The sequence below is a fragment of the Cotesia glomerata genome, linkage group LG4 (assembly GCF_020080835.1).
Source record: "Cotesia glomerata isolate CgM1 linkage group LG4, MPM_Cglom_v2.3, whole genome shotgun sequence".
Classification (NCBI taxonomy): domain Eukaryota; kingdom Metazoa; phylum Arthropoda; class Insecta; order Hymenoptera; family Braconidae; genus Cotesia; species Cotesia glomerata.
In genome coordinates this window covers 23244522-23265532 of record NC_058161.1, presented here as the reverse complement: position 1 = coordinate 23265532, position 21011 = coordinate 23244522, and the positions used below count along the sequence as shown (strand labels likewise).

The 21011-nt window shown below is 31.7% G+C and overlaps 1 protein-coding gene and 1 pseudogene across 5 annotated transcripts; one reads left to right on the top strand and one right to left on the bottom strand.

The window, feature by feature from the left end:
- Positions 1 to 11571: 11571 nt before the first annotated feature.
- Positions 11572 to 16492, top strand: LOC123263343 (trophoblast glycoprotein). 5 transcript variants are annotated; one of them, XM_044726007.1, is made up of 4 exons: positions 11572 to 12069; positions 13380 to 13961; positions 14033 to 14403; positions 15962 to 16492. In XM_044726007.1, the coding sequence occupies exons 2-4, from the start codon at positions 13387 to 13389 to the stop codon at positions 16213 to 16215; spliced, it is 1200 nt and encodes a 399-aa protein (XP_044581942.1). In that variant the 5' UTR covers positions 11572 to 12069; positions 13380 to 13386; the 3' UTR covers positions 16216 to 16492. The 5 variants fall into 5 exon arrangements, with proteins under 5 accessions (XP_044581942.1, XP_044581943.1, XP_044581944.1 ...); XM_044726008.1 differs by having other exon boundaries at positions 11992 to 12030; XM_044726009.1 differs by lacking the exon at positions 11572 to 12069 and adding an exon at positions 12283 to 12374.
- A 581-nt stretch (positions 16493 to 17073) lies between these two features.
- LOC123263691 lies at positions 17074 to 18152 on the bottom strand (annotated as a pseudogene).
- Between the last annotated feature and the right edge of the window lie 2859 nt (positions 18153 to 21011).

The following is a 21011-nucleotide window of genomic DNA, read 5'->3' as shown; positions in this document are numbered from 1 at the left end:
TCAAAGAAACCTCCGATGATCTTCTGCAGTTCACTTGTGCTAAAAGGGCAGAGGTTTTTGAAATGCGAAGAAAAGTGTTCAAACCAAAAGATCTTCATCATGCGGCGAAGCTTGCTGAGATTCCTCCATCGGCATCTCATCTATTTGATGAAGAACTTTTATCGAAATTTTTAGATCAACGTGGTGGAATGGCTAAAGTTTTTCCGACTTTTCGTCAGCCGTTGAAAGACAAATCTTACTATAACAACAAGGGTAAATTCTCTCAGAAGCCAGGTGGTTCCGGGAATACTTCCGCAAAGAAAACGAAGTCACACTCTATGAGTAACAATTACTTTCGTCAACGAGCAACAAAAGACTCCAGGAAAGATTTCAAAAGAAATGACTCAAGCAAGAGCAGAGATCGTCGTACCCATAAGGCATGACTATCCGTTTCAGGCCGGTCAGTTAAGATATTACATTCCCCAGTGGCGCAATCTAGGAGCTCCAGACTACATTTTGAAGTTGATAGAAGGCTACACTATCCCGTTTGTAAAAAAACCAATATCAGTTCCTTTTTCCGAAGCAAACAAAAAAAAGTTCAGCACAAAAGCATCGTTCCAAATGTCCACAGAGATAAAAGAGTTGCTGAAATTGGGAGCCTTGGAATTAGCCAGCGGTTTGACAGGTTTCATCTCTCCAATGTTTCTGATTCCCAAGTCGGATGGTTCAGCTCGCCAGATCTTCAATTTGTACCAACTAAACCAATACTTGATTCCAAAAAAGTTTCGGTTAACAAATCAACAGAAAGTCCCACAATTTCTTCAAAAAGGCGATTTTCTAGCGAAAGTGGACTTATCTCAGGCTTACTTCCATATTCCGATAAAACCAAGTCATCGAAGATATCTTTGCGTAGCTTACAAAGGCCAGGTTTACAATTTCACATGTCTCCCTTTTGGTCTGGCTACAGCACCACTAGCCTTTTCCAGAGTAAGCAATTGGATAGCGAGTCTGTTTCGGGATCTGGGAATAAGGGTTCTGGTGTATCTAGACGATTTTTTGTTTGCGAATCAAAGCAAAGAAGTATTGAAATCTCAGATCAGAAAGGTTATAGATCTTCTTCAGGAATTAGGTTGGGTAATCAACTTCAAGAAGTCGGAATTGGAGCCTACAAAGGAGTTGGAATTTTTGGGAATCAGGTGGAATACAGATTTGAACATCATGTGGCTACCGGAAGACAAGAAAGATCGCATTCACAGGACAATCAAGCAGATAAGCGAGTCTCAGAAGTGGAACTGGACAGTAGCAGCATCTCTATTGAGCCAATTAAACTTTGCGTCACTGGTGATTCCGTTGGGACGTTTTTTCTCCCGCAATCTACAAAGGTCATTCCGGAAACTTCCGGAGGCTCATCCGAAAACATTGAAGATGACTCCGACCGAAGCGTTGGAGGATTGTGCTTGGTGGTTAAAGAATCTACACCAGGTCAATCAGATTGTCAAAAAAGACCCGGAAGTTTTTCTGTCAACAGATGCTTCGGACCAGGGTTGGGGATTCCAGCTGGACGATGTGATGAAGTCAGGATTGTGGACACAAGAACAAAAGAAGTGGCACATCAATCGCAAGGAACTGTTCACGGTACTGATTGCGATTCGAATGTCCAAGAAAGCCTTGAAGAACAAAGTTGTGATGCTACAATCCGACAACAAGACGGTTGTAGCATACATTCGGAAGCAAGGGGGAACGAAGTCACTAATTTTACAAAATTTGGTGAAGCAACTATTGATAGAATTACATCAGCTCCAGATTCAATTGATCCCTTTTTACCTGCCGGGTCGGTACAATTGTGTGGCGGACAGTCTGTCGAGAGGTCTCCCTCTCCAGGATTGGCATCTAAAGAACAGTGCAACCGAGTTGATTTTCCGGAAGTTTGGAGTACCTCAGATAGATCTCTTTGCCTCGAGCGAATCAAAGGTAGTGCCGAGATACGTATCGATCGATGTCAACGACCACAATGCTTGGTTCATAAATGCGTTCAGCAGGGATTGGATAGTGGATCTAGCTTGGGTATTCCCTCCACCTCTGTTGCTTCCCAAGGTTCTTCAGCACCTGAACAAGGCGAAGTGTCTGTTTCTGGTGGTGGCTCCTCGTTGGGAGAAGACCTTTTGGAGGGCAGACTTGAAAAGCAGAAGCGTGGCAGCTCCATTTCTCCTTTGGAACCTGGAACGTCATCTGATCGATGTGTCAACGGGCTTGCCGCCTCACAACATCAAGGACCTTTGTTTGGAGGTTTGGAAGATACGAGGTGGGGTCAATTAACTTCAAGTCTGACCATCCAGGATGTAGATCTTCTTAAATCTGCTTGGAGAAATTCTACTTGGAAAACTTATGCTTCTTCTTGGGGTCAATGGAAGATGTGGTGTAAAGACAATGATGTTGTACCAGATAATCCAGATCCACAGCAGTTAGCAGCATATCTCTTTTATCTTTTCCGGGTAAAAAAGTTGTCCCATAAAACAATCTTGGTCAGAAAGTCGGTAGTTAATACCTTGGTAGATCCTGACGGGAAACAGGCGCTCGGTTCTCATCCGGTGGTAAAATCAATGCTAAAAGCAATTAACATTCAAACAGCTAAAAGCAAATTTTGGATGGCCGCAAGGAGTTTTGACTTCATGGCCAATTAAATAAATAAATAATAATAATAATAATTTATAAAATGTTATCTTCGACTGCTTAACTTACGGCATCCTACTACTACCTATAAAAAATTAAGCATTTAATTCAGAACTCAAATGACATGTATGCATAGTGAAACTAACAATAATTATTTAATATTAAAAAATCAAATAAATTTTTACTAAAAATCAAAAAAAAAAAATAAATAAACGATTCGAGGTTATACTTGAAGACACTTATGTAAAAAAGAAAATTTCAAAACAGAAATTTGCTTTTGTTCTTCAAGTGAAAATTTACGAATATTTGAAGCAATTTTTATAATAAAATTACTTTCTGTGTTAAATGTTATTTCACAAAAACTTTTGTTGTTGTGCTTGATGTAAACAATCAACACAGTATATCGTAAATGTCAATAAATAATATCAATATGGCTGACGGTTCCGATACTGGGTATTAGCTCATTTCGGGTGTACCAATAGACGAACAGTAAATTTTAAATAACAATAGGGTATTTTTTGTATTATTAATTAATTGGATCGAATTCTTAGTATTTGTATTAATACATAAAAAAAAAAATTTTAGTGAAAAGTATTTCCGTTAGGTTTCTATGAGCTTAAGATCATCGAGTGATTTCTTAGCAAAACCATTAAGAGACCTCGATAAGCCAGAAATCTAAGACTATTGACATCATTAACATTTTTTTTTTCAATATTTCCAATATAATTTAAAGTTTCATTCATATTTTATTATGTAAAAAAAAGATTGAGGTTTCTAATAAAGAAAAGTTGGTTTAATTTGATTGAGTACGAGATAAAATATAAAATAATAATTGTCAAATCGTTCCGGTATTGGGTCTCGTTCCGGTATTGGATCTTTTACCTTACTTTATGGAATTTCTTAATTATCAATTTGAACATCGGCTGCAAATTTTTAATATTGTTTCTCCATACTGATTTTATTAACAGCCCAGTCAGCATCCAAGTCAGAAAGATTTCAGTATGAAGTCTTTTAAAAAACTTCTTATAGAAGTTCTAATGTGACGTCTTAAGGAGCTCTTTTTTACGAGGTCAGAACTAAGAGCTCTTAATGAACTCATAAGTTTGGAGTCAATTTTCTGACATCTAACTGAGTCCCTTTTTTGGACTTCTTTTTGAGTTGCGTATAATGAGCTTATAGACATTATAAACAAAAACACAAATTTCTTTTTAATATAAAGCTGTCAAAATCTTATTCATTTTTTATTTATTACTTTCCTGATTGAGAAATTAAATTGAAAATGATTAAAAATAATTTGAATTAAATGATTTAAAACAATTTGAATAGATTAATATATAGATATACACTTGGCATAAGTTAACTCATTTCTCTTAATCCAGGTTAATTAAATTTTTCAAAAATTTTAAATTATATTATGAAGTAATAGGCAATAATGTTAAAATCTGGTTCGTAATCAAACTAATTTAGATAAAATAATAAAATTGATTCTAATCTGAAAAAATTATGTGAACTTTCTACATTTAACCCTTCGTAGGTAGCGTGTCTTTCCGAACTAAGTCGGTCGCATGGTGAGCGCTCCGCCGCCGTGTTAAAACGTACGCGCTGTTGCCAAATGTAAACTAATACTATTTCCTTTGTGAGATAAAAGTATTTTTTTCAATGTTTTATGATTAAATATAATTTTACTTTTATATTTTATCATAAATTTAATTGAATAACAAAATTTTTTTTTTTTTATTCACATGTGATTAAATTTAACATCTAAGACCAGATTATAAAATTATAATATGACATTAAATCTAGCTGTCACTTAAAAATTTTTTAATTTTTAACAAACAAATTTTTTCAAAAAATTATTTTTTAACAAATTGCATCTTTAATTTTTAAAACGTCTGAATGTCAATTTTTTTTATAATTATTTTTGTCATAATTTATTTGCTACAAAAATTTTAAAATTATCAAATATCCGCTAAATTAATTATCATTAATTAATTATCATTAAGACTAGCCGACACAATCTTTTGTAGAGGGGTGTGCTATTCCTTATAGTAGCACTGTAAAATACCTTGGGGTGACTATAGATAGTACTCTCTCATGGGAGAATCAAGTAACAAATGTGTGCAATCGCGCTATGAGTATTCTAGCACAACTAAAAATAAACAATGAAATATTTAGTGAAAGTTTACGTATTAAGTTAGTATCTACTTTAATAATTCCTCTCTTTGATTATTGTTGTGCGGCGTATACGAATATGTCAAACAAATTATTATTAAAGATGCAGCGTGAATTGAATTCATGTGTTAGATTTATCTATAAAGTACCAAAAATATGAACATGTTACTCCATATTTCAAAAAGTTAGGTTGGCTAAAGCTTGCAGCGAGAAGAGATTATTTCATTGCTTGTCTGTTTTATAAGGAAATTCGACTAAATTATCGGCAGCTATTCGGCTCAAAACTAGACTTTTTGCCTGTAGCACTGCGTAGAGGTGATGTCCGACAAGACTATCTTCGTATACCGCAGGCTAATTGTGTCATGTATGATACATTCTTAATTCATGGCATACGTATCTGGAATGCAGTGCCAGCTGAGACTGTGGCTGTAGATAATTTGGTTGAATTTAAAAATGCTTGCTTCAATCACTTTTTTGAACATGACAATTAACAATTGCAATCTTTATTTTGGATCTTATTTAAATATTTTTATTGTAGAATTATTATGACTTTAAATTAAGTTATTTGTTTGTATTAAATAATCTATTTGGATTTTATAACATTTGAAATTAAATCTAATTGCAAACCTTTAATTAGTTAAGTAATCTTGTAACCTATGTAAACCAATGTAATTTAAATATTGATGGCTTTGAGGGAGCTTAGGTTCCAGAGCCAAATAAATTTTTTATCTATCTATCTATCTATCATAATTAGAATTAAATTCAATCAAAAAAAATAATTTGAAAAATTGGCATCCATTGTTATTTTTTTTTTTTTTTAATTCGTTCACCTGAAATTTTTTTGTTTTTTCATTATTTAAATAATTAGTAATATATAAAGCCAGACATCTGTTAATTTTAGTATGATGTATTATAAAATAATTTATTTAACAATTGTATTATTATTACTATTTTTATATAAATAATATTTAATATGAGTGTAATTATTACAGTATTTTGAACAAATCACAAGTTATAATGTAAACAGTAAAATTAACCTCAAACATTACTTTATTTTTGTACCTCACATGCGGTAAAACAGATTGAAATAGTGGCGGTAACGACATTTGGCAACAGCGCAGTTAGAAAATCTCCCGGAGGCTCATTGCACCGGCGGCATAGCGCCGCCCGGTTCCGAAAAATTGATTTTGGTTACTTCGTAAATATTTTTATGTTTTTGGATAACGTCACAATTTTTAGAAAGGTTAAAAGAATGCACTTAATTTTTTTCAAAATTATCAATGAACTCAATTTCGAGAAAAAAAAAATGCAGAAAGCGCGGCGCCGCGCTCATTATGCGACCTACGAAGGGTTAAGGAGTACTTTGCATGTATCAATTTTAAACATTTTATTCGAATTTAACGATATCTTATAACTATATACTTATTAATTATTGTTGAATTTTTAATATTTATTAATTTATCTATTAGATTTTATATTGTGAAAAGTAAACAAAATTTATATAGACTATTTAAAAAAATATTACAGGTAGACTTTTGAATATTTTTTAGTATATAAATATTCGTAAAAGTTACTTTTTTTCTATCGATACACAGTATCAAATAGAATAAATAATATAGACAATGATCGCAACATTTCATCACTATATAAACTTAGCTTATAAGAATAATGAGATGTGTAACGACATATCGTTTGAACAGCGTAAGGGCTTAGGTATCGATCTGGCACGCGCGCGACTCGGGTTCGAATCTTAGTTACGGCAATTGCGATTTTCACTTTCTCTCTTTAAACCGACAATATTAGGTCTAACTAAAATAATAAACATTCGAAATCAGCATCGGTGCTTCATGAAACTCTGAATTATTTTTCATAATTTACTTTTATTATTATTATTATTATTATTATTAATATTATTTTTGTTGTGTTCTTATTATTGTTATCATTATAATAGCGTATAGAGATCAAAAATCATTCATTTGTGCGAGTTCAGAAAAAAGAGCTCTTTAAGAGCTCGTTTTTATGAGTTCTTAAAGTCTACAATAAGCGGCGCATTCGACCTCTTCAGAAGGTCTTAAAGACGTCTTTTAGACGTAGACTCTGACGTCCAAATCAGAAATCTGAGCTCATTCGGAATAACTTAATACGTCATTTTGCTATCTGGGAGTAGTACAAAGCACTTTCTCAAAATGTCAGCGTGTTCTATATTTGAAGAGCCAGAGAAATTACCCAAGGATCATCTTCCAAGCAAGGAAGACATTGTGAGGTATTGTAATTACCTAAGACAAGGAAGAAAAAAACGAGAAGCAATTTGAGCCATCACTTTCTGAAATTGCAAGTATTGTAGCTACAGACGTAGAGAAATTATTCTCTATGATTTCTATCCCAACAGTTTCAACGAAACGAATTATCCAATTAATAATTGCTCAACATGAAAAAAATTTGAAAGCTAAAAAAATAGTGAGTAATATTCACCATTCTTCGTCATCTGGAGAGCAAAAAATTAATGATTACAGGACTGATTCAAAAAAACTATTCGATGTAAGCTCTTGTAAATGTATTGAATTCAATATCTGCAATTGTCCAGAAGAAAAAATTAGGAAAACGGTTGACCCTGAAGGCCATCCCTGCAACTTCCCGCCAATTCTATACCTAAACGCTTGAAATTGCACTTATGACGTTTTTGAGCTCTTCGAGCTCATAAATACAATTTGTGTTATTTTGAGCTCTCCGAGCTCAAAAGTTTGATAGAAGTTTGATAAGACACTATTTTTTGAATTTTCAAATCGCAATAACTTTTGAATGAATGAACCGATTTTCACGCGGTTGGTGGCATTCGACGCAGTTTCTTAAGCTTCATAAAGAATCTTCAAGTTTAAATTGATAGAACGAAAAATTTTGGAGTAATTCCGAAAAAACACTTTTTTCGGTTTTCTTTCGTCAACGATAACTCTCTAACGAATGAACCGATTTTGACCGGACTGGCGGCGATCGACGTGGTTTTTTGATATTAAGAGCTGATTAGTTTTTGGAATTGATCGGTAAAGCCGTTTAAAAGATATTCCAAAAAAACCCCATTTGAAAAAATTTTTTTTCGTACTTTTTTTGCGATTTCTCAAAATCTACCGGTCCGAATCGTTTTAAAGTATATTCAAAGTCTAAGTTCAGTCAAGCCCTTTCGAATGGTACCAACCTCGATCAAATCGGTCAAGCCGTTCAAAAGTTATGAAAGGTTCACATACATCCACACACACACCCATACATACATACAGACATACAGACACCATCGCGGGAATAGTCAGGGAAGCTTCCTAAGACCTCGAAACGTTGAGATTCGATGAAAACTCGATTTTCGTAAAACGGGGTGAAAACAATAACTTCCCGATTTTTTAAAATCTTCGATTTTCTTAGCGGGAAGTTAAAAAAAATACCTGTCACTCAACATGAATTTCTCGCAGATCAGAGAACTACACGCTTACGAAAAATCTCTTAACAATTTTTGAACATCCCAGAGCTGAATGATGAATATACAGAACGTTTACCTCGTAGTATCTCAGATTTAAACCAAAATTTGGTATCTTCAGACTTATCTTCGAATTCATCATTCAGTAAAATAAATTTTTCTCAAAAATCGACTTCTTCCATTAACAGTACTTCGTCGAAAAACAATTTCATTGTATGAACCAAGCTACAGACAAAGAAGAAACATGGATTTTAATCTCGCTCAAAGTCAAAATAGAATTGAATTCAAAGAAACTGCTCTTACCAGCCAAAGGTATAAGTGCTCGCGCCACTGCAGCCGTTGTAACTGTTGTAACATCGACTCTATTAGACATAGGACTGATTACTAAAACTGATAAGAATTTGATTACGTTTTATACACAGATATAATTCATTTACTATCGAAAATGCCACTCTTTCATGTTTTGAAGAAACATTCTGATAGAAAATTTAATTTCTTGTCGAATGGAGAACTTATAATTAGATTTCAAACTAACAAGATTATTTAAATGGCGAAAAATCTACTATTTTGATACTAAAATTGGGATTATCTCTGAATCTATGGGTCCTACATAATTTTGTGTAAGAAACTTTTTTGTAGAGCATAAAATTTCCGATCAAAATAAGTTGATGAAAAAATTTTTTGAGCATTTTTATCTTTGACTGCAATCGGCGAGCCTGAGATGTTGACCAAAAATTTTTTCCTTTCACACAAAATTTTTTTATAACTTAATAAACAATATTTTTGCTATTACTAAACGAAATTCTAAAAAAGCGGATTTTCGGCCCACCCTAATGGACAGGCCGGATCAGACATGAATAGGCATGGACAGGCCTGATCAGACATAAACAGACATGAGCGTATTTTACCCTTCAGACATGAACAGGCATGACCAGGCCTGAGCGTATTTGACGCTTCAGGCATGAGCAGGCATGGACAGACATGATCACCCGCATGAAAAGCTATATATCCTTCATCATATACAAAAAATTATATTTTACATATATAAAAATATATGTGATTATATAAGGACCCATATGCAAAATTTTGCCGTTTCATATATACAATAATGATATATGTAGTATTATGTATTGATGTTATACTCATAACATATATTTCAATTCAGCTATATATGATTAAATATATCGTACATATTATAATCAACACTATATTATAAATAGTATAAGAACAATGTATTTTTCAGTATAATTTAAAATATACTTTAAATTATATGTTCAATATAATTTTAATAATGGCATTGGTACCAAAATTACAATAGAATGCTGAGGCCAAATAATTATCTGAAAAGTTATAAAAAAAGAAAATATTTCGTGATGTGTTACTAATTTACTGAAATTCAGATTTTCTTCGACCGTAAACTCGATTGATCAAGTTGCTCTTGAAACTTAAGATATACGACAAACTATTAACTTTTTTTTTTTTTTTATTAATCTTTCCGTTTTGACCTATTTCGACATATCATAAATATCTGGTATTATGTATGGTATTTTATAATAAAATAATATAATTGAAATTTTATAAATGAAAGTATACAGTAATAATCTATCTCAACATATATTTTACGAAAAATATATTTATCTATTATATAGTTTTCTATATAAGTAATTTTTATATAATAATAGTATATTTTATAACATATACTAAGTAATATACGGCACTAATATATTTGAACTTATATTGAATCAAATATATCTTGATTATATTAACAAAACATTTATTATTTCATATATATAATTTTGCCGCTATATATGATCACATATTCCCCATATAACTTTCCATATATGTTCAGCCATATATAGTTTTTTCATGCGGGCATATCTAATTTCAGGCCTGATCATACATGAACAGGCATGATCAAGTCTAATTCAGGCCTGATTATACGTGAACAGGCATGGTCAGGTCTGATCATTTTTTCCCGGGATCATTCCCCCAGAAATTGTTAATTTAATGAATTTAAATAAGTGTAGCGATTCTAGTTTTCTTGTATTCTACTTATAAAAACATACAATTTCTAAAAAAAAATTTACAAAAGTTTTCTTTCAAGTCAAAAAACTTATCTAGAAAAGATTTTTTCTCAAATTATTCTATTTTAGATAAGTTAAAAAAAAAAATTACGAAAATGGTTGACTCTAATGGCCATCTCTGCAACTTCCCGCTACCTCCATACCTAAGTGCTCAACAATTCACTTATTTTTTAAGCTCTTCGAGCTCAAAAATATAATTTTTGTGTAATTTTGAGCTCTCCGAGCTCAAATAAATCGCTGTTCTTTGCTTTTGAGCTCTTCGACTCAAATTCTGTAAATTAGTGTCAGAATTCTAGGGGCAAAAGAACTCTTCAGAACGCCGCTTATTTCGATCGAATCGGATGATCCGTTCAAAAGTTATAAGAGATTTACATACATACACACACACATACATACATACATACAGAAACGGTGACATCACCGCGGAAATAGTCAGGAAAGCTTCCTAGGACCTCAAAACATCGAGATCTGATGAAAACTTGATTTTCGAAAAACGGAGTGAAAACAATAACTTCCCGATTTTTAAAAATTTTCAATTTTCTTAGCGGGAAGTTAAAAATTCAATCATGGTGATTTTATGGCCGGAAATACGGTGATATGACCACTTCCAAATAATTAATAAAAAGTTGTTAAACGTTATTTGTCTAACGTTATGACAACTAATGTTTTCATGTATTGCTTGTTTCCTAGATATCAATTGCAAAATTGAATTTAAATTTGTTTTTTATTTATATAATCGCTTATAAGTATCAACGAATCAATAGCAGTTTTTCGGAGTAGATGTTTTATTTACGTTATGGTTATGGTATAAATCAACAGGTGCAAAATTATGAATCATATATGTCTCATATTTTATTGAACCCGTGGAAATGCGTTACGTAATTATGGTATGACAATGACGTAAATATGTTCTTTGGTAGATCCGTCAAAGTAAGTAGTTTGGCTTAAATTATAAATTATAATGTTAAAATGGAATAATCAGAACTGCAGTTTTTTATTTTTCTTTCTTTTTATCAAGAAAGAAAGCTATTTTGAAAGGTACAAAACTAATGTTTCCAAATGAGCTCACTTTTATAATGATAGGATTTTCTTATTAATATAGATATTGTCTTCTATAAACAAGTCAAAGTAGTTAAAAGTTAAACCACCTACTCAAAGATATGTGAGATCATCATGCACATAGTAGGAAATATAAATGAAAAAAGTAAAGAGAGAAGTGGTAAAACCTGAATCGGAGTGGGATTACAGGTGTGGCTCAGGTAGACGATCTACCATAAGACTTCTCAACGCCGTACAGTTATCCCAATAGCATATTTTAAATATATTTGTGTTTTATGCTGCTTACAATGTGTGCTTACTTAAGTTAAAATTTTTGTGTTTATACATCAATCTTTTCAATAAATTTTTTTAATTATTTTCATAATTTTAATATGCTCAAATAGATGAACATACTAAAGTTGAAATTAAATCAAGACAATAATTTTTTAATGATAACACTTCTTAATTCTACAAATTCATAATTTATAGAATGATAATCAAACAAAAGGAAAACGATTGAAGTTTTTTGAATAAATTCATCTATTTTTTTTTTTAAATGTGTCTAGTGAAAATTTAAACATGCAGTAACTTTCATTTTTTTTTTAGTTAGAAAAATATTTGATTATAGTAAGATATTTTGATTAATATGATATTTTGATGATTCAAGTAAGTTACCATAGAACAAGATATCGATTTAAACCATTGGAAATCTTTAAAAAAACAAAAATTTTTGCTTTTTTGAGAGCAAACTAAACATTTTAAATCTTTAAATCAGCTCTATTTGGATATCTTTTTTGTAAATGCTGATCACTGTTAAGATGAGGATGAATTATTTTAATTAAGTCTAATTTTATTCGTTTGTTTACTTTTTTACATTTTTTTATGTAAATTTTATAAAAATCTTATTATTGTATTTATCTTCATGGTAAAATTTATTGATAATTTTGCTATAAAATCTCTTAGATAGTCGAGTAAGTTTCAAAATTGAGTAAAATATTCATGTATATTATTGACATATAGTAATATAAACTCTGAATGAAAAAAAAAAATATTTTGAGACAAAGAAAAAAGTATTGAAAAGTATTAGATTGACTAGAAACCAATATTTTTCAATACTTTTTTCTTTGTCTCAATACTTTTTTTTTTATCAGGGAAATTTGCTCCATGCATTTTCTTATTCATTAATTGAAATTTCAGGATTTGTACTTAATATATTTGCTATGTCGTAAAAAAATCTATGTAAAAACCAAATAGTATTTTGTGTTATAAAAAACAAAACAATTTTAATTGAGGGTAAGCTATGACTATCTGAGCAGAGCGATGACTGGTATCATCTGTTTTTCATATTAACTGTATTGGAATTTCGAGTTTTGATTTATATTGTTAGTTACACTGTGTATACCCCATGTATCTACAGTGGGCTCTGAGTCGCAAGAGTTTGTGTAAATTAACTCGATCAGTTTAATAGTTTAAAAATATCATTAATAAACAATTCAAAGAAATACTATTCTTCATATAATTTTTTTTTATTTCATAATTTTAATAAAAGTAAATAATAATTCTAAACATTAACATTTTAAACATCAACTTTGAGTTCGAAAATAATTTGGAAATTTAGGTAATTGTTTCGAAATGCAGATACATTTATGTTGCATCACAGATAGATTTTTTTCTTTAAATTTTTCTATTCTTGATAAACTGAAAAATAAATAAAATAAAAATAATAATCATGTTAAAAATAGGTGGAGTTGTTATTTTAAATGACTATATAAATTAAATAGCTTAATTCTGTTTGTTGTTTTACCTTGATTAAGAAGTCTAATTCGAAATGATTAAAAACAGTTTGAAAAAATTCAAAATAATTTAAGTTGACTAATAAATAAATATACATTTTGTATGGATTGAATCATTTTAAATTATATGTCTTAATCAGGATAGTAACTAATTAAGAAAATATTCTATATGATTGACTTCAGTTGCAAGATGAAAATGAAAATCCTGTGGTCACTTATGAGTCTCATCACTCTGTGCCGAATGGAAGATTTTCCGGATTGTAATCATGATAATTGGCATAGTTTGGAAACAACGGAATCAGCGCGTCTTGAATGTGGACCTGAATTTAAAAATCTGTGCTATTGCTCAAGAATTTGCTATGAAGGAAAACACCAATATGTTGTAAACTGTACAGATACTAAATTTACAAGTACTTTACCACTTGAAAATCTTCCAAATAAAACTCAAGTACTTATTTTTACGGGAAATATATTGCAAAAACTGCCATGGAATATTTTTGGGACTTTAGATCGTATTCCAAGTCTTCGAGTGATTGACATGTCAAATAATAAAATTCGTGAAATCAGTGGAAAAGCTTATCATCATGTGAAGAATGTTCAACGGTTATCCTTAGATTTTAATGAACTATCTTTGGATACTCAAAGTAATCATCCGCGAGTTTTTTCAAATTTCATATCTTTACTTGAATTACATCTTACGGATGCTTTTGAGGATGGACAGCCTAGGGATATTGCTGAAACTCTTCATGAAATTTTTTTCAACAGGTATTTTACTATTAAACTTTTATAATAACTAAAATATTTCAACTCCATAATACTAATGATCATTATTTCAGTCATTTAGATCAATTGATTAAGCTGCACTTGGAACAAAATGAAATTTCAGACTTTAAAGATTCAAATGTTTTTTGCAATCTTCCTAATTTATTGGATCTACATTTAGGAGATAATGATCTCAACGCACTGAACTTCAACTTATCATGTCTTCACAAGCTTAGATTTTTAGATCTTCAACACAATAATTTCACAAAAATTTTAGAACAAGACTTGAAAACTTTAGATACGTTTGCGAAGCATAATCAGTCTGTTACAATTGATTTATCAAATAATCCATTTGACTGTTCTTGCGAACTTAATCCATTCATAAAATGGATGAAAAAAACTAAAATTTTTGTAAGGAATAAAAATCTTCTCAAGTGCAATGATAGTAAGTATTGTTGTATCTTTTTTTTTTCTGCTCAAAATTTTCATAAAAAATCTGAAAAGACTGTTGATGTTGTAGATCACTTTAGTTTCTATTTTATTTTATTATATTCATTTAACATTAAAATTTTTGTTACTTGATCTGATTTATTCAGATTTGATCAGTGCAGGTATGTCGTAACTTTTATCTCAAATAATCATATTTAGTCAGACCTAGACAGATTTAGGCAGATCGAATTCAATTTATACAGATCTTTTTTTTACCTTAATTTAGATTAAATTCAATTGGAACGAATCTGAATTTTCTTCCTAGGAACGGTAATGGTGGAAATAGTATCCACGATTGCAGTATAATCATATTTTGATGATCAATATTAAGAGGCATTAAGTCATTATCGTCGTAGATGAGGAATTCTTTTCAATGCTTAATGATTCCTTCTATTATGGAGAATGAATATTGTCACCGTTTTGAATTTTTTTCTTTAACCAGTGAAGATAAAGGTCTATTTGGGTGACGATGATATTGATTATTTACATTCATCATATGACTTTTATATGATTTTTTTCCTTTAAGGGGTTACATGGGTTCCCTTCGGGAAAAAATGGCCTATTTTCAACAATTTTTTTTTAATAGAAAAAATGAAATATTTTATTCAAACTTTTTACTGTCTTAAAGATACATGTTTAATCAGGGATTACTGAAATTAAAAAAAAAATATTAAAAACTCTTGTAATGTGACGTCATTTCCGACGAGCCCTTTGGAAAAAAGATGTGTCCACGTGATCGGTAGAACTCCTAGCAGGATCATCAGAAGTGAAAAAAAAATATGTGCTTTAGTTAAGACTTCAAACTAGGCCTTGAACGAAGGAAAAAAAAATGAAAATTGGATTTTTGGCAGAGGTACCGTATTTGAAAACATAGTTTTGAGAAAAACGCGTTTAAAGTTTTGAGTGGCAATACAACAGCGCCTTTAGCGCGCAACTTTTTAAAATTATATCTCTGAAACTATTATTCGGATCGATTTGAAACTTTAGAACAATATTCTAGAGATGTCGTAGAATTTAATAAGACAAAAAAAAATCGATTTTTTGAAACCGTGAAACTCATGTAACCCCTTAATTTCAGAAGAAGTCCATTCCATTCCCCTCACTTCAGCAAAATTGCAAAGTTTATAGTTTCTATTGTATTTATAATTATCTTTACATTGTATAAGCAATCATCTTCAATAGTGCATTTGAATTATAGAGAATTACAAAAATATGCAGTTCATATTAAAAATTTAGAGATGAAATTGTTTAATAACTATTTTTAAATAAGTATTCTAATCAATCTTATCTCATTCAACCACTGTTAAAAATAAACCGTTTTTACAATTTGCTGTAAATCATCGATAAATCAATTCAATTGTCAAACATACTTGCGTTATAGCGTTGTGTCGATTTTTTGTTTTTTATTTTTTTTTTATATGAAATAATATAACAACGAATAAGTTTGAATAAATTTTTAAGTTTTAAAAACCTTATTTTACCTAAATTACGAAAAAATCTTATTTTATTTTCAGATGGACATAACAATAAGAAAGATTTACAAGAAAAAAAAAATTGTGTTTCAAGAGTCAGCATGTTATCTCCGCCATCTGGATCTACTATTGCCATTACGATGCTTTCCTTGATTCTTGTAGGATTAATTTGTACTCTAGTCTACCTTCAACGTGAAGATTTAAACAAAAAAATTATTCCTGTTATTGATTCGGTAAATAAACGCGTGCGATACACATCTATTTTAACAGTTGACGCTCGTGAAAATGATGTATAAATTCATAATACCATGAATGTCTGAAAGAAGAGTGAATTTGATTATTTACTATATCTTTTTTTTTTTATAATTTATAATTGCCATACTACTTTTATTTTATACTTTATTATGAAGATTGTAGAAAATTAAGAGTTGAAGCTCATATTTATTCATAGTATTCTAATTACAATATGATTGTATGAAAAGGCAGCAATATGTATTTATAAAGTTTTGAAATAGTTATACAAATAAATTTTGTACAAAAAATTTGTTATACAATAAGAAAATTGATCAAAAAATAAAAAAAAAATTTCAAACATCAACTAAATAAATAATTTTCAATTAACCTACTACTATTTCATCGGATCTGTCAGTTATAGTTTTATTTTAATTACAATTTTTTTTATTTTCTTTGAATGTAATTTCTGAGAAAAAAAAATATTATTGAAAGTTGTCTTTTATTTATTTTTCTTACTTTTTCGAAAAAATAATAAAAGATAAATTTTTTTCCATGATTAATACTTTTTCTTGTATCCCTGATGGATTCGAATTACGGTAGATTTACAGTAACGATACGATAGAGTTTTTATTTTTTATATTTATAAATAATATTTATAGATAATATTATTTTTAAGGGTCCTTGAATGTTTTTATTAATTTCTAGAATGGTGTTATAAAAAATATGCTTAGTTACAAAATTTTTTTTTTTAATAAAAATTAGAGTAGTTATAAAAAATGACTAAGTTAGATAGAATAGAATTTTATTTGCATGGCTAGTGTCTTATACAAAGTTTTTACATAACTGTATAATATATTAATTATATCTTTCATATTTCTTTTTGTTTTTATTTTTTAATTTTCTTTTAGTCTTGCCCGTCGTCGTATTGGATATCCATTTACACCAAACTCCGTGATTCCGCTTCTTTCCTCAGGACCTTTTCAATTCTTCTGAAGACCGCGCACATCTTCACATTGACCCCTCCCTTTAGTATCTCTATCAGTCTTAGTTCCTCCATCTCACCCTCTACCCTCTATACCTCTCCATTCATCTAGCACGGTTTTACCGTCATTACTCATCTCATTATACACCCCCTCACGCTTCAATAAATGCTTCAAGTCTTCCTTCTCTTTCTTACACATCCTACAACTCAAATCTCGGTAACCTTTTTTACCCGCTCTTCCGATATGTTTCCACAGCGTATTCTGGCCCGTATTTCTCTGTCTTTTCCTCTTATTTTGTCGTTTTTCCAATAAAAGTTCTGATCTTTTGCTACTTTGATCTTCTTATAAATTTTGCAATACGTTGACTTTTCTACAACACTCTCGTCCTCTTTTCTTCCTTTCTCCCTGATACGCATTATTCCATCATCTAGTTTTCTCTCTATTTCCTCTACTTCATGACCCATGTATATCATCTTTATCACCTCTTCGCACTCCATTTTTTCTAATGTTTTCCTCACCACCTTTCCCCATTTTGTTGGCTTACCGTTCAGTATACCTCTCATCTCTTCCTTCATCAGAATCCTCGGCCATCTTCCCTCTTCCATTTTCATTATGTCCTTCAGATATCTCACTGCTCTCTCTTTTAGAGCTACCGCCATATCTTCCACCCCCATTTCTTCCCTCCATATGTATCCCGGTGTATCTCTGCTCACCCCCAGTATCATCTTACGTAATCTTCGCTGTATTCTCTTTATCTCCTCTGAATTTTTCTACCCCCATACTTCTACTCCATACATTACCAGGGACTTTGCAAATGTATTCATCAAGTACATCCTATCTCTTATACTGTTTCTTCTACTTCTTTTTATTGCCCCCCCCCCCCTCCATACGGCATTGGTTGCTTTTTGTGCTTTTTGTGCCATCTTTTTCTTTTGCTTCGCCGCACTGTTCCTCGTAGTAAATGTGTATCCTAAATATTTTACCTCCTTCACCTCCTCAATTTCCTCGCCGTTGAATATCCATTGAATCTTGAATATCCAAAATCGGTTGATTCGTTCGAGAGACATCGTGAACGAAAGAAAACCGAAAAAAGTGTTTTTTCGGAATAACTCCGAAATTCCTAGCGCAATCAATTTAAAATTTGAGTTTCTTTGTGAGGCTTGAAAAACTGCGTCGAATGCTGCCAACTGCGTGAAAATCGATTTATTCATTCAAAAGTTATTGCGGTTTAAAAATTCAAAAAATAGTGTCTTATCAAATCTCTATCAGACTTTTGAGCTCGAAGAGCTCAAAAGCATAGGAAAGCAATCTCTTTGAGCTCGGAGAGCTCAAAATAACCCATAAATTGTATTTTTAAGCTCGAAGAGCTCAAAAACGTCATTGGTGCAATTTTAACCGCCTAAGTATGGAATTAGCGGGAAGTTGCAGGGATGGCGTTCAGGGTCAACCGTTGTTCTAATTTTTTCACATAACTTCGACATTTCTTTTCGGATCGTTTTTGATCAAATGGAATAATTTTTAGAGCTCATGAAATTGCGTCGATTGCTTTAAAAAACGTTGAAATCAGTTGATTTGTTCGAGAGATATCGTCGACGAAATATTTGGAAACAAGTAATTTTTTAACATAACTCCGACATTTTTTAGAATAACTTTTAAACGGCTCTACTGATCGATTCCAAAAACTAATCAGCTCTTAGCATAAAAAACCACGTCGATCGCCGCTAACCGCGTAAGAATCGGTTCATTCATTCAAAAGTTATTGCGGTTTAAAAATTTGAAAAATTGTGTTTTATCAAACTTCTATCAGACTTTTTAGCTCAAACAGCTCAAAAGCATAAAAAAGTTATCTTTTTAAGCTCAGAGAGCTCAAAATAACACATAAATGGTATTTTTGACTCGGAGAGCTCAAAAACATTATTAGTGCAATTTTGAGCACCTAGGTATGAAATGAGCGGGAAGTTGCACGGATGGCCTTTAGGGTCTACCGTTATTCTAATTTTTTTTTCCTTTCTCCATTCCTATATACTAACACGTTAGTTTTTTCTACATTTACCTCCATCCTATTTTTCTTTGCATATCTTCCCAATTCTCTTAACCTTCCTCTTAACTCTTCCCCTGAGTCCGCTACAAATGCGACGCCATCTGCATACTTCATGGCATATACTCTCTGCTTTTCTAGTACTGTTCCTCCTATCTTCTTTTTTTCCATTTGCTCCTCCAATCCATCTATGTCGATACCATAGATTGCACATCCCTGTCTCACTCCTTTTTTTGTTCTGAACTTTTTTGTTGTCTTCCTCACTCCCACCGTGTACTTTACAATATGTCTCTATAAAGAGATATATAAATATGGTATATAAATACCACCCTTATCATTCTGTGTATCTTTATTCTTATTCCTTTTGCCCAAGCCTTCCTTTTGATCTTCCTTCTCCCTACCTTATCAAAAGCCGCTTTGAAATCTATCAACGATATGTACAGTTTTCCTCTTTTCCCCTTTAATTTCTTGTTGATTAACCCGTTCAGCACAAAGATATGGTCCCTTGTCCCTCTTCTCTTTCTAAATACCGCTTGGCTTTCCTTTAATACTTTTCTCTTCTCAATTTATCTATTTATCCTTTTGTCATCATCGCCGTCAGTAACTTATACCCTGAATCTAGCAGTGATATTCCCCTGTAATTTGTTGTTAATTCTTCATCCCCTGATTTTAACAGTGGCACAACCACTGCCGTATCCCATATTATATTCCCTCTGGCGCCATATTTTTAATAAACTCTGCAGCTATTCAGTCCTCTCCGTGCCTTGTTATTCCTAAGTTTTCTTATTGCCGTCCATATTTCTTTTCTACTGAACTTTTCATCCATACTTGCTTCCAATTGATCCTCATTTCCTCTTTCTTCATTCCATGATTCATCCTCCTCTTCTGAATCCTCTACTTCTTCCCCATTTAGTAGCTTATTAAAATGACACTCCCATCTTTCCGCTGTTATTTTGTTAGTTACTGACTTTCTCTTCTACCCGTTGAACTTATTAATCGCTTCTTATCATTTACTCATGTCATTCACACTTATTTTCTTCTTTTATTACATTCTTCATTAAACCAAAAAAAAAATGACCAAGTTTTTGATAGAAAAAAAAAAGGAAAAAATCAAAAACCATCATCGTAAAATGAATATTTTTTTCCAAAAATATAAAGAAAAGCGATGAAGATAACGAATCATTTTTTTCTATTTTTAACTTCTCGCTAAGAAAATCGAAGATTTTCAAAAATCGGGAAGTTATTGTTTTCACCCCGTTTTGCAAAAATCGAGTTTTCATCAGATCTCGATGTTTTAAGGTCATAGGAAGCTTCCCTGACTACCCTCGCGATGTTGTCACTATGTGTGTGTTTTTTTTTTTTTTTTTTTTTTTATCTCAGGGGGGGGGGGGAATCCTTTTTACGGATTCCAGGCATAGCTGTTCAGCCTGGATATGTGACGACTCGACGCAGCGTCATACTAAAACTCGACTCCAACGCCCCTACCCACTAAACCCTAAACCCCTTTTCTTCTTTCCTCTAATCCCTCATGGAAACCGCCGTCAGGCATTACTTCGTGAGGGGAGGATCTAGCTACTGCTATTCCTTCTGGTGGCTAAGGTGTTATTTTTCCTTCCTTCTAGTTTCTGTCATTTGCCCTTTTTCTTTCAATGGAACGCAGCTCTGTAAGCACTTCGGTGGTAAACGTGCTTGTGGCGTTCCAGGCAGCTTCGGATGACAGCATTTCTTCTACTATTGACTCTGGTGTGATTTTCTTGTTCAGGATCTTCTCTAACTCATCACGCTGTGGGTTAAAACGAGGGCACTCAAAGAAAACGTGCTCCGCATTTTCAGCAAC

What these genes read in the sequence shown, in the direction of transcription:
- LOC123263343 (XM_044726007.1), top strand. Translation starts at nt 13,387, where the DNA reads ATGAAAATGAAAATCCTGTGGTCACTTATGAGTCTCATCACTCTGTGC. An exon ending in CATGAAATTTTTTTCAACAG is followed by an intron (nt 13,962 to 14,032) that starts GTATTTTACTAT and finishes TCATTATTTCAG; the next exon opens with TCATTTAGATCAATTGATTA. An exon ending in TCTTCTCAAGTGCAATGATA is followed by an intron (nt 14,404 to 15,961) that starts GTAAGTATTGTT and finishes TTTTATTTTCAG; the next exon opens with ATGGACATAACAATAAGAAA.